Genomic DNA, 13,854 nt, shown 5'->3' on the forward strand with positions numbered 1-13,854 from the left:
ACTCAACCCTCAAAAAATCTTCAAGTTCCACACGGCCACGAAACTTCTGCAGACTTCTTTCTTTGAAGTTTTAAGCTCATAAACACTACCACCCAAATTAGCACTTACTAATTCTCTAATCACTTTGAGTTTGTTGGTTCATTCCCCATATTCAAACAGATCTCTTTAAATAAGAGACTACACTGTTTATTTTTTAAATCTTCAACAGTATTTTACATTTATTTAGCATTCAATAATTATTAATTAAACTGAATAATGATACAGAAAATATCTATAAAGTGGCAAACTTCCCAAAGAGCAACTTTCACCAGCCTCCTGAGAAGGAATTAAACTTATCAGCATCACAACTTGCCCATTTGATTCAGGCAGGCATAATGTGTACTATGCAATGAAGAGACACACAACTAGATTACCCTATTGTTTTGTGCATGTTCATTGCTTCCTTCCATAGTCGAAATGCTCAAAAGAGGAAAAATACAAACAATAACTCACTACAATAATATACTGTATTACTCACTGAAAGATTAGGTTACTCACTAAAATACAGCATGAGAAAAATTTTCCTACCACAATTAAGAAAATCAATTTCTATTAAGGGGCTGTGGGTCAGACATTTAAAAACTACAGTGAAAACCACCCTTGCTCCTCCCCCACCCCTTGGATGTCATCAGAAGTTCTGAGTAAGAGGAGGCCAAGTTAAGATGCCATGTGGGCGGGGATTTACCCACCTTCACCAGAAAAGCAATGGTATACAGGTTTTACTTGTTCTGGTCAAACTCTCCTCCCCACCTCCAAATAATTAAAACTTTAGATATGTGGTCAGTCAGTCCTTCCCTATCAAAGAGCAAAGCAAACAGGAGAAAAGAATAATTCAAGTATAAGATTACTTTAAAAAATTTTTTTGTGATTGCCTTAATTTATTCAATGAATTTAAGATAATTAACACTCTAGTAAACTAAATTAACAAGTGTTAATCACGCCTTAACAGCTAGCGAATCTAGTGGATTGAAGCTAAATCAATTTTAAAAGTGCTCTCCTGTGATGTAACAACACTTAATACAGGTGTTTCCACTTAACCCATATTCTGTGGAAGGAGAATTCTGTAATTTGTATTATACACATACAATGCTTGAGGGTCTGAATCAAGAGGTAGTGTACATGTAGGCTAGAGGATTTATTAAGGGGAGGGGGTGAATCATGAAAAAAATCCCACTTGGATCTTTCTGGAAAATCATAGCCCTATCCAATTTAAAAGTATGGGAAATACTGATTAAATGCCTATAAATTTTTCTGGGGAATCCCTGTAAAACGCAACAAGGTTTTACAATCTGAGGGAAACAAAAATCGTCTCAAATTTAAAAAAATAATCATTTTTAAAAACTGCCTTGCAACAGTTTCAAGGGTTTGAACGGTTTGTTTTTATCTGGTGGTGCTGGTCACCCTGTTAATTCATCCCCTCTGACGGGAAGCATGTCAGTCCCTCCACACACAGCCTGAAGAGGGCTCCTGATTAGTCTTCCTCCTTTAGCCACGCCCACACATGGAGCATCGCGAGGAACGGAAAGTATGCCCAGCCTCCGCAGCCCCTCACACACCCATCTCCTACGCTTAACATCAATAGCTTAAACTCTAGGTTTTCCCACATCCCTGTCAAATGAAATGGACAGAACTCAAACGAACCGGAGAATGATGTCGCTGTTTCTCTTAATTTAGGTCAAGGACACTTACACTCTTCTACTGCCCTTTGAAAGGAAAATCCTAACTGCCGCTCCAAGTCCCATTAAAAGGCACAACCCTGCTCCTATGGCGAACTCCAAAGGAACGGAATACCGTTTCTCTGGGATCACAACAGGGCATGGCGTGGGAAAAAACTTTAAATTCCGTTTTCTTTAGTATATGCCCACCACACCAAAGGGATTTAACCTTTAGGCATGGTGTTGTACTTAAGATGCTCCACACAATCTAGCAGAAACTCTTAAAACCAAGGGCCAACTCACTAATTTCAAATTTAGGGTGAAATGACGGAGAAGGGCACCCTCCCCCATTTCGGTCGCTCAGCAATAGCAATGAGTTTTGAGGAGACTCTCCAGTGACTCCGCCTAGAGCGACCTCCCTCACACGCACACATCCTACTCCACAAACTAACGCAGCCGTCGGGGGACGAAGTCCTTACTTGGCCTCACAATTGGGGTGGGGATCCTCCTCTCCAAGGACCACCAGCGCAGGAAGAGACTCTCCCCTACACTCCCGGCTCTCTACTATTATACCCCCAAGGGGCGGGGCTTCGACCCCAGGTAACTAGACCAGGCAATCTGGACACCCAATTAGCAGGGGATCCCCCAAACCAGCCTGGCCAATAGCGGCCAGCGGGCCAAGACGACCAGACGTGACGTCAGGTACGATTAAGTTGGCGCGTCACCTCGACGTCAGCCTCCTACCTCTCGGACGTCCCGTCCCGGGAGCAAACTCCAGCGACTTTGGGCTCCGCCCCCGTGAGAGTGGAGGGAGGCCAATGAGGACGGCTCTGAGGGGACCGGGGCCAATGAGACGAGCCCGGGGCGGGGCACGAGGCCGGAGGGTGGGGCGGGTGGCGGCGGTGGCAGCCCGAGGTCTGGCTGCGCGCAGTATATGACAGTACGTCAGCAGCGGGATGGCCGTAGCTGTGGCGGCGGCTGCAGAAGCCCGAGCAGCTGCGGCCGCAGTGGAGGCTAGAGCCCGAGCGGCGTCGGCGGCGGCACCCCGGGGAGTTTAAGATGGCGGCAGGGGGGGCGGCGGGCCTGCGGGAGGAGCAGCGCTATGGGCTGTCGTGCGGGAGGCTGGGACAGGACAACACCACCGTACTGCATGTGAAGCTCACCGAGACGGCGATCCGCGCGCTCGAGACCTACCAGAGCCACGAGGTGAGCTGGGCAGCTGGCCGGGCTCGGGAAGGAAGAGGGCGTCCCGCGCCGCCCCGCCGCGCCTCTCCCTGCCCCCGGCACCTGGCTCGGGGCCGGTGGAGCAGGGGCTCGCCGAGGCTGCCGTCAGCGCCCGCGGCGGCAGGGCTGGGCAGGGCCGGGCAGGGTCGCTGACGCCGCCGTCCCGGGCCAGCTGGGCGCCTGGGCGTTGGGAGGCGGGCGGGCGGGCGGCCCCTGGCGGCGGGGCCGAGGCAGCCGCAGCCCTGGCTCGGCTGCGCAGCCGCTGCGGGACTTCCCGACGGCGCCCGGGTTTTCTAGCCTTTTCTGTCCCAGTGAGGGAGAAAGGCAACAGGGAGACGAGTGAGATGGCTCTTCTGCCCACGGCGTGTCGGGGGTGGGGAGGGGTCGGAGGGCAGCGTCCGGGTAACGAACCCGAGAGGACCGGCGGGCACTAACCGTCAGCGTTTTGGGGGTACCGCCGCGGACCAGCAGAGACCGGGACACAGGCGTTCCGCGTATGAAGGTGGGACACACATTGTACTCGCAAGAACTTGGGGATACAGGCGCTGAGCGTATGGGACCGGGGCGGGGGGCACACCGTGTACTCGGAAAGGCTGAGGCACAGACGCTCCGCGTATGAGGGAGGAGGGCGACACACCTTACACTTCCAGAGACTCGGGCATACGGGCGCTTCTCGTTCCCAGAGACACGAGACCGCGTAGCGGGAGCCACACACAGCCAGCGCTCACCCGGGAGCAGAGACATCGGTTACTGAGGAGAGAGAGTCTCCGTGGCTCCTCATACCCGAAAGACGCGTCGCTCGCGTCTGAGGCGGATTCACAGACATGGAGACTTGGATCGAGGGGCGGGGGCGGGGATACACTGAGTCCCGGGCGGACTCGGGTTTCTCACCCCGCACCGCGTCCCGGAGAGAGATCCATGGACACACACAACTCGAGCACAGCGAAGGCTCACGTACTCGGTAGTTGGAGGACAAACCCAGGGACGCGTTTTCACGTTTAAAAAAAAAAAAAAGTGAGGGAGAGAGTGGGAGGCATAGCGAAGAAACGCCGCAACCGGAGTGCCTGGGGAAGCCGTTTATGGAGATGCAGTACTGTGAATGGGTGAGGGAGACAGAGTGGACGCATCGCATAAGGGGAGGGATATACCATATGAGGAACCGGTAACAGTCACTCTGAGAAGAGAGACCGTCCGTGCAGCAGAGAACCCACAGGGCATCCCGACAAATAGCCGAGTCCATGCCAAGCAAACACGCTCCGATTAACTGATCTCATAAAGCAAGGCCAGAGGGACACCCGGACACGCTCATAGTTATTCAGGTAAAAGTGGAGAAAGGAATTAACATCTGTTGAGCTCCCACTAGTGCCAGGCCCTTTAAATGCTTGGAAGGAAGGCCCAGAGTTGGAGGCAAAACTGCAGGAGAGGTGTGAACCTGGGCCAAGGGAGACTTACCTTCAGGGGGCCCTTACATAAGCATGCACACAGGAGGAGGCACACAGTTGTGCACAGGTTGAGGAGTACATGAGCTCACATGATAGTGTACGTGTAAACAGCAGGAGAGACTCAGAAATGAGCATGCCCTCAGGATGGCATTCACAGAACTGAGTGGACACATGGATGTACATTCCAGGGCATATGAGTTACCCACCAGAGAAGCATAGGCCAAAAACACTGAGACTCGGGGGTGGAGGGAGGAGTGCATGCACAGGGAGAAAGATACTTTTCCTACACACCATGAAGTCTCAGGGAAAAAAAGGTCTCATGTATGACTGGGAAGTCACGCAGCGATAGGAATGCAAGGAAATACAAGAAATAAAAACTACATGTGTCAGTAGCTACTCCCAGACAGGTTCATCTGCAGGGAAGAGACCAGCACCAGCACCAACATGGAGTGGGAGGCCCATCTGGGGGAAGCCAGATAGGCAGGCAGAGGGACACAGGGGCAGACACTGGAGAGAAACTCAGCCCTGCAAGATGGAGAGATAAGCTTGCCTGTTCCAAGAGGAGGGTGTGGGAAGGAATGACAGTGGGAAGAAGGTAGGTCAGGGTATGTAAAGAGAAAAACACCGGAGAGGAAGAAGCCAGCAAGGAGGAGGCCAACCTCCAGTCAGAAACAGACCCAGGGAGCAGATAAAGACTGACACACAGGGGTGGGGAGAGGCATCTCTGGGGACAGTAGGTCAGCCAGCCACCTTGGGGGGACAACTGGCGAACTGTACAGCTGATCACAACAAGATTGACAGACACTGACCCGGAAGAGGTGGGTGAGGAGGCCCGCACAGGGAAGGGACGGTACCCAGGGAGAGAGAGGTGACAGAGAAGCCCCCAGTGCTCACTGAGAATGCTGTTTATTCTTCTCCCTTCATTTCTGCCTCCTGCACCTTAGTGTGTATGTGCTTGGGATTAAAGTTGGAATGCTTGGATTCTAAAAGCCCCACTGTCTTAAGAAACAGCAGATCAAAAATTCTTCCTCTTCCAACCCACCACTTAGTTCTTCATTTTTTTAAAGTTATTTATTTATTTTTACAGTCAAAGGTACCAAAGTCAATGGCTTTCCTTGCTCCTGACTACTTCTATTGCCTATTAATATCATTACCATCTGTTTCCATCTCTGTGCATGCAAATTAATGTATCTAGTCAATCAGTACAGAGGCAGAGAAGGGAAAGGGAGAAGACTTTTCCAACTCCCTCTGCCCTTCTGAGTTGGACCCAGGTAGATTGAGACAGTCCGTGGATTCCTTTTCTTCTAAAAGTTGGTAGTAGAAGCAGTACTATGCAGGGAGAGGAGGAAGAAATAAGCTGACTTGGCCATTGCAGTTGGACACTGCCTTGTTTCTGACTTAACCAGTTCCTGTCCCCAGGCCTCACTGTCACTTTGGCCACAGAAACACTTCTTAAGGGGCTTAGAAAAGCAGGATTTGGGGTGAGACTGTTAACTTCAGACAGCTGAAAAGTGGGAAGAGACAGAAGAAAAAGAAATGAGGTACTGTTGGAACTTACTACAGTAACCTCTGGTGTGTTCAGCCAAGTCTCCCACAATGTGTCCTCAGCGTCCCACCTCCTGACTAGGGCCAGACCAGGGCTCCCCCATCAACACAGTAAAGTTGCCAGCAGTGGGCATATGGCCGAGCTTTTATCCTCCAGTAGAAGGATACATACTTGGTCTTTTACGCTTTCACTTTCCACCCTTATCAAATTAGGGCTCCTAACTTTAAATTGTAGCTGCGTTTGGAAAAATGTTGGAATGCATTGACTAGTCAGGGAGAAGTTTCTATTCTCTCCTGGGGATGGGGGCAGGATGGCTTTAACTTCTCATATAAAACTGCCCCTACCACTCCTGTGCTTAGGAAGGTGCTTGATGCTTGACAAGTGGCCTCCAAGTGGCTTTGGCCCATGCAATGTTATGACTGTTATGCCTCCTCTTCTGATGACTTTCTAAGAGCCAGAAATTTCAACAGGTTAATTTCCTAAATTAAGCATCAGAGAGTTATTTTTATCCAGATTATTTTGTCCATTGGATTTACTCTCCTAAATTAATCCACTTGACGTAAGACTTCAGGGAGGTAAATTTAAGAATTTTAGGAAACTATGACCTAGGCTAAATACAGATGTTCTTTAGATACAATTGAGCAAGTATCTGAACTTATTAGAGTTCGTGGAAACAGAATCTTTTAATTAGAAACAATTCCTCACTGTTTCGAAAGACAAACGAACCTAATTGACCTTCATTACTCAAGTTTTCTATTTTTAGAGAAGAAATGAGGAAAGCTAACTTGGGAACCTTTTAAACAGACTGGGGTGCGGGATAGAGACACTGTGATTCCAGGAATGGGAGTTACAGTTGGAGTAAATATCTCCTAAAAGTTGTTTTCCACTCAGTTTGAATACAGAGACAGTTTCAAGTTGATTATATATAAAAAAGTGTTAACTGGAAAGTTATTTTCATGGTTTGCAGAATGAACTCAGAATACTTACACAGATATTTAGTATATATTGCAAAACTACTTTTTTTTTTTCCTATAGATAAGTTATTTTGAATGAAGGTACAGGTTACTAAATAAAAATCACGTATTACAACTTTATAGTCATTCTAAACTGATGTATGAATTTGTGGTCTATATAAGCCTCACATATTTTAAATGAACATATGTTACTGTAATTACATATTTCTCCCAAATGTATCCTAAAACTATTTCAAATTAAATCTCAAAATTCTAAAATTTATTTTAGCCAATTCCTTCAGTAATTTGTAGCTGGCTTTATTTTGACATTTGAGTAACTCATTTGGTAGTAACAAAAATCTTATCAAAATTTTGTTTTCAGATTCTCTTATTGCTGAGCCTGTTGATTTTTTTTTAATGTTTACTCAAAGTTTCAAAGGTGGTGGCTCAAATAATACTGTCATGTTTATCCAACTATTACATAAAAAGTCTTGCATAGATGCATCTGGAAGCAGGGGCCATTCATTCTCTATGCCTGAAGATGAGAAAGATGACTTTAAGAAGGATTCTGTTAACACATTCTCTTGCCAACTCCAATTACTGGCTTTAAATTTCCCTGCTTTGATTAGTGTCTTCTAGGAAAATGATAGTGTTTTGAAAATTTGTACAAATATACTTACGTTTAATTTTGCATGAGGAATTCAGTCTCTTTCAGTATTACTAGATACTGTTATTTCCAGTCAAAGCATAAAGTCTTATTTAAACCTCTAAAGTTACTGTCCTTCACAATAGCTCCCTTTAATGTGTTCCGTGATCTTATAAAATCACTTATCCCACAGGTCATGGAGTAGGAGATATCCTCTCCTTTCCTATCTTTTTACCTCGTGAACGTATCGGCATTTGATTCATTGTGGTTTAAGGCACAAAAAGACTCATACCTTACTTTTTCCTATCTCTTCCTTTTTGTGCCTGCCCTCAAACAATTTTGAGTGTGTACATGTGTGTTCAATAATCTGCTTTTACAAATACAGAAGACCCTGTTCTCCTTAAGGCACCACTCAAGCATCCAGACCTGCCAGCAGAGAGCTGCCGCTGCTGCTGACATGTTTACTAAGTAAAACAATGAGGTTTGCCTTAGCAGATTCCTTTTGTTGCAGTTCTTAAATATAGCCAGTTTTAATTAAAATAAGTTAATCTTACTGACTTTAACTTAGACCCATCTTCAGGCTGAACTTGATATTAAAATGCTTTTTATCAAGTAAAGTCAAGTTTGTGCCCCATTTTGCAATAAGTGTTTGAAAAGTTTTTTCAGCTGATCAGGTGTTCATTGCAAAGAAGGGTGCTCCTCCTAGTGAAAAGCAGTAGCCAGATTGCCCAAAGAGATAGACAGGGAACCTTGGCACCAGAACTGAGAGGAGAAAGAAAGAACATATGTGAAGGATTGGAACATGTTCAAGAAAAGAATTTAAAAGGAAAGGGGTGTAAAATTCTCGGAATGATTTACAGGAAAGCTTATCAAGGACAGTCACCAGATCCAACCTTTCCATTTGCTCCATTTGCACTTGTGAAAAACTATGGAAGCTGTGCTCATAGCGCTTATTAGGTAATTTGTGATAAAGCCGGCAAAGTGAGGAAAATGAGAATTTCAGGAGAACCACTGCTGGGTCATTTTTAACAACTTGCAGTGACTACAGAGAGGCTCAGGACTGTGGCACCAGAGTTCAGCCCAATTATTTGCCAGTTTGGGTCAAATGTATTTGGAGTATTTGAGATGTCCCTAAAATGTGATGATATGGGCATTTCTTCATGTAAGGTGAGCTGAGTTTTAGAATAAAGAAAAGAGCGTGTATATAACCACAGCACATTTGACTCTCCTGCATACCTCAGTTCCATAGGACATTTCCCATGACTTAATGCAAAAATCTAGAAAAGCAGGTCTGGAGTAGAATACAGTAAATTAATGACTGTGTCTCTACAGCCAAATTGAAGCTGAAAAACATGGCATAAATCAGGTCAGATTTACGGAGAATTGCTTTCTTTTCTTTCCCTCCCTCCCTTCCTTTCAATTTATCTACCTATCTATCTATTTTGGTTGTGGCATTATGGCTCTTTAGAGCCACGTTAAATCTTTAGGAAGAACTGGTTTAAGGGCTTCCATTAATATTTTGCCAGCAAAGGCCAAACCTGGAATCTCATGGCTAGCAGTTTAATATAGGATATAAAAAGAGAGAATCTTATTAATTAGACTATATGCTCCAAAAGATTCATGAATCAAATTAGCACGTTGAATTGAACTCAGTAGTCAGAGCATTTGCTACTAGTTGAATAATAACTAGGTTGTTAGACAAAGAGCATAAGTTTCTTTCTTTCTTTTTTTTTTTTTTTTTTTTTGCGGTACGCGGGCCTCTCACTGTTGTGGCCTCTCCCGCTGCGGAGCACAAGCTCCGGACGCGCAGGCTCAGCGGCCATGGCTCACGGGCCCAGCCGCTCCGTGGCATGTGGGATCTTCCCAGACTGGGGCACGAACCCGTGTCCCCTGCATCGGCAGGCGGAACTCTCAACCACTGCGCCACCCGGGAAGCCCCGTAAGTTTCCTTCTTGTTGGGGATCCTATATGTTATTGGTCTAAAAAACATCTTTGGGTCTTAGGATTTTAACAGGCAGAGACTAGATGGGGGGAATCACATCTCCAGCAGAAGGAATGGCACAGGAAAGGAAAGGACAGCAGTAGAAAAGCTAAGGCAGGCTTTGAGAATAGCAAGGAAGACCCTTGTTCCACTTAACCTCGAGTGTAGGAGAAAATATAGTTGGATTTAAGAGAAGAAAGGGAGACTGGAGCAGGTTGGAGTTTATTCTTTCAAAACTGGAGAGACAGTAGAAATTTAAGGTGATTTGAGCTAATGCTTTAGGATTATACTGGTCTCAGTGTGCATGATGAGTATAAGATGAATCTGGAAGGCAGTAGACAAGTTAGGAGGAAGTATGTGGTCCAGGTCAGAGATGAGTGGGATCTAAACTAGGATGCTAGTGAGAGACAAGACATTACAGATGAATAGATTCTATAGAATTCAATAACAGATTTTAAAGGAACAGGGTTAAATGGAAATTTCTAGCCATCAGCACTAGGAGGGGTACCCTTAGTAAAAAAAGGGAAATCAGAAGCTGTTGGGAGGGTGGGGTGGGGGAGATAAAGTACCATTTTAGTGGACGTTCACTCAGTCTGTTGTTTGGTGATGAGACTTAGGTTTGATTAGATGTTTTATATTTGAGAAGTATATTTGGGTCTGAGGCTAGACTAGAACAATGCCATATTATTTACATGTCTCAAACTTTTCCATTTGGATGGAAATTTTGGGGATTGGTAATGTTTTGGGGGAAGTTGAAATTATTAGGTGGAAGAAATTTTGGTTTTAAACAGGGATTTTCAAATTTTGCTCGGATTTTTATCGGCTTCCTTTATCCAATAACGTTCTCTATAAATTGCACTTAAGACTGTCATAGAGTACAGATAATATGAAAATTGAATTTGATTTTAACGTGAAGATCAGACTTTCCATGGTTTCTGTCCCAAGTGATTATTGAAACATTAAGTAACTCTCTACAATGTGCCTGGATTTACATTTCAAGCATCATTTTTAATTGATTCCTAAAGGCCTTGCAAGGGTCAGTGTTTTCACTTCCAGATTACTTTCATTTCTATTTTGGTGTTTTGCTTCTCTTTTTTTTTGTTTGACAGTTTGTGAAAAACAAACCAAAAAATAATCATGAGTACATGAAACTTCTGTTATACATATACATTGTTATGGACTGGTTATGGGCACTTGGTTCATGGTCCATGGAGATAACCTTGGCTAGAAGACTTTTCCCATGAAGAGTGAGCTTGTTCAAGGGTGGAGCCAGGCATGAACTTTCTAATAAGATTCTTTGAGATACTTTAGGATCTAAATATGCTTAATTGTAAATTTACGTGTTAGCAGATTTTTAAAAGACATTTACTTAGTATCATGGCTTTTGGTTTTCATTGTTGGAAACCATGATGCCTCAGATAGCCAGAAAACACATCCATGTGGTAAGAACGCAGTTGAGTGTCTTGAGATGTTTTTTCTTTAATAAAAGACGAAGAGGTAGGAACAGGAATTATAACTATAACTGTCAAATATGCATTTGTTCATTTAGCCAATGTTTATTTATCTTCTGATATGTGCCAGGCATAGTACTAGGCACTGGATATATAAAGTTGAATAAGTCAGGATGGTCCAGAAAGTGCTCGTGCCTTAGTAGAAACAAGCAGACATCATACATACATACATACATACATACATACATACAATAAAGTCTCTGTGCAAGGGGACACCTAAAGAGAGGATTATGTTTGAGGATATGTCTGAGAAATAGTGTCTGCTTTTTCACCTCCCATCCTCTGCTCAGCCCACTCCAGCTGGGTTGTGTCCATCACATCCCTGAGATTGCACCTGACTAGGTCCCTTGTTGTCAAATCTAGTGGTCATCTCTCTGTTCCTGTCTTACCTGACCTCAGCATCATGCCATCCAGTTGACTACTCCTTCCTGTTAGAAACACTTTCCTGATTTTCCTCCCACTTCCCTGGCCATTCTTTCTCAGTCTCCTCTGCTGATTATCCACTGCTTGACTGGCCTCTGAAAGTTGGAGATCCCAGTTCCCTTCTCTTTATCTATTCACTTCCCTAGGTGAGCTCATCTAGTCCTATGGATTTAAATGTCATCTATATGTTAACGACCTCCAAATATTTATCTCCAGCTCTGACCTTCCTCCATTTCCAGGCACTAATTTTCAACACCTGATCTCTTTATCAAAGTTTAATAGGTTATCTAAACTTAACAGACCCAAACACAATTCCTTTTTTTTTAAACATCTTTATTGGAGTATAATTGCTTTATAATGGTGTGTTAGTTTCTGCTTTATAACAAAGTGAATCAGCTATGCATATACAAATATCCCCATATCTCCTCCCTCTTGCGTCTCCCTCTCACCGCCCCCCATCCCACCCCTCTAAGTGGTCACAGAGCACCTAGCTGATCTCCCTGTGTTATGTGGCTGCTTCCCACTAGCTATCTATTTTACATTTGGTAGTGTATATATGTCCATGCCACTCTCTCACTTCATCCCAGCTTACTCTTCCCCCTCCCCGTGTCCTCAAGTCCATTCTCTACATCTGCGTCTTTATTCCTGTCCTGCCCCTAGGTTCTTCAGACCTTTTTTTAGATTCCATATATATGTGTTAGCATACGGTATTTGTTTTTCTCTTTGACTTACTTCACTTTGTATGAGAGTCTCTAGGTCCATCCACCTCACTACAAATAACTCAATTTTGTTTCTTTTTATGGCTGAGTAATATTCCATTGTATATATGTACCACATGTTCTTTATGCATTCATCTGTCGATGGACACTTAGGTTGCTTCCATGTCCTGGCTATTGTAAATAGTGCTGCAATGAACATTGTGGTACGTGACTCTTTTTGAATTATGGTTTTCTCAGGGTATATGCCCAGTAGTGGGATTGCTGGGTCGTATGGTAGTTCTATTTTTAGTTTTTTAATGAACTTCCATACTGTTCTCCATAATGGCTGTATCAATTTACATTCCCACCAACAGTGCAAGAGGGTTCCCTTTTCTCCATACCCTCTCCAGCATTTGTTGTTTGTAGATTTTTTGATGACGGCTGTTCAGACTGGTGTGAGGTGATACCTCATTGTAGTTTTGATTTGCATTTCTCTAATGATTGGTGAGGTTGAGCATCCTTTCATGTGTTTGTTGGCAATCTGTATATCTTCTTTGGAGAAATGTCTATTTAGGTCTTCTGCCCATTTTTGGATTGGGTTGTTTGTTTTTTTGATATTGAGTTTCAAGAGCTGCTTGTAAATTTTGGAGATTAATTCTTTGTCAGTTGCTTCATTTACAAATATTTTCTCTCATTCTGAGGGTTGTCTTTTCATCTTGTTTATGTTTTCCTTTGCTGTGCAAAAGCTTTTAAGTTTCATTAGGTCCCATTTGTTTATTTTTGTTTTTATTTTCATTTCTCTAGGAGGTGGGTCAAAAAGGATCTTGCTGTGATTTATGTCACAGAGTGTTCTGCCTATGTTTTCCTCTTAAGAGTTTTATAATGTCTGGCCTTGCATTTAAGTCTTTAATCCATTTTGAGTTTATTTTTGCCAAGCACAACTCTTGATTTCACCCTTCAAACCTACATCTTCATGAGTGTTGCCCATTTCAGTAAGTGGCAGTACTCATCACCAGTTGACTAGTAATTGACTAGTATTCCTTGATTTATCTCCTCTTTTCTTGACTGAGTTGATCTATCAGCAAGTTCTGTCAGTCTTCAAAAATCTGAAATCTAACTTCATCCATCACCACCACTCCAGTCCCAGCCACCATTATCTCTCTTGAGGACCACTGCCATGGACTTCCATCTAGCCTCCAGGCTTCCACTCTTCCCCGAATAGTCCATTCTCCACACAGCAGCCAAAGCGATCTTTTTAAAACACTAAATGTGTATGATCATGTAGTTTCCAAGTTTCAAGCCTTCTAATGGCTCCCTTTGTTGTAGATGCTTCATTTTACAAATTTCTACTATTTTAAAAATAATACCCATCTTCCAATCCAAGTTTATTTTACTGTTTCTCCTTATACTTTACTAGAGATCATGATCCCAAAGAACAAATCTTCATTTGTATTTATAATCAGATTTGACATGTAAGCTTATTACACAATTATAAAGTCCACATTAAGCACTCTCTTGGAAAAAAATGATGGGATATTATGCTTCAAATATTGTTATAAGGGCTTGTTCACAGTAACTAACTTTTTAGGTGGTTGTTCAGTTTGGATTTTTGCCTTCCATATTCCTTTAAAGAGTTGTATGAAATAGTAACGTTTAAGACAAAAATAATTTTTTTTAATTTGGCCTGCATCAGATAGCTACAGTTTTCCAGAAACTATCTTTAAAAACAAGGACTG

The 13,854-nt window shown here is 43.7% G+C and overlaps 1 protein-coding gene across 1 annotated transcript in view; it reads left to right on the top strand.

Moving 5' to 3' along the window:
• The first annotated feature begins 2,614 nt into the window (after positions 1 to 2,614).
• Positions 2,615 to 13,854, top strand: part of ELL2 (elongation factor for RNA polymerase II 2) — a 75,017-nt gene continuing 63,777 nt past the window's right edge. Inside the window, exon 1 of the mRNA XM_082620955.1 lies at positions 2,615 to 2,900. Coding sequence (XP_082477081.1) covers positions 2,754 to 2,900 — 147 coding nt within the window. The 5' untranslated portion in view covers positions 2,615 to 2,753. The remainder of the gene's footprint in view (positions 2,901 to 13,854) is intronic.

The sequence above is a fragment of the Mesoplodon mirus genome (assembly GCF_964341445.2).
Source record: "Mesoplodon mirus genome assembly, chromosome: 5".
NCBI lineage: Eukaryota > Metazoa > Chordata > Mammalia > Artiodactyla > Ziphiidae > Mesoplodon > Mesoplodon mirus.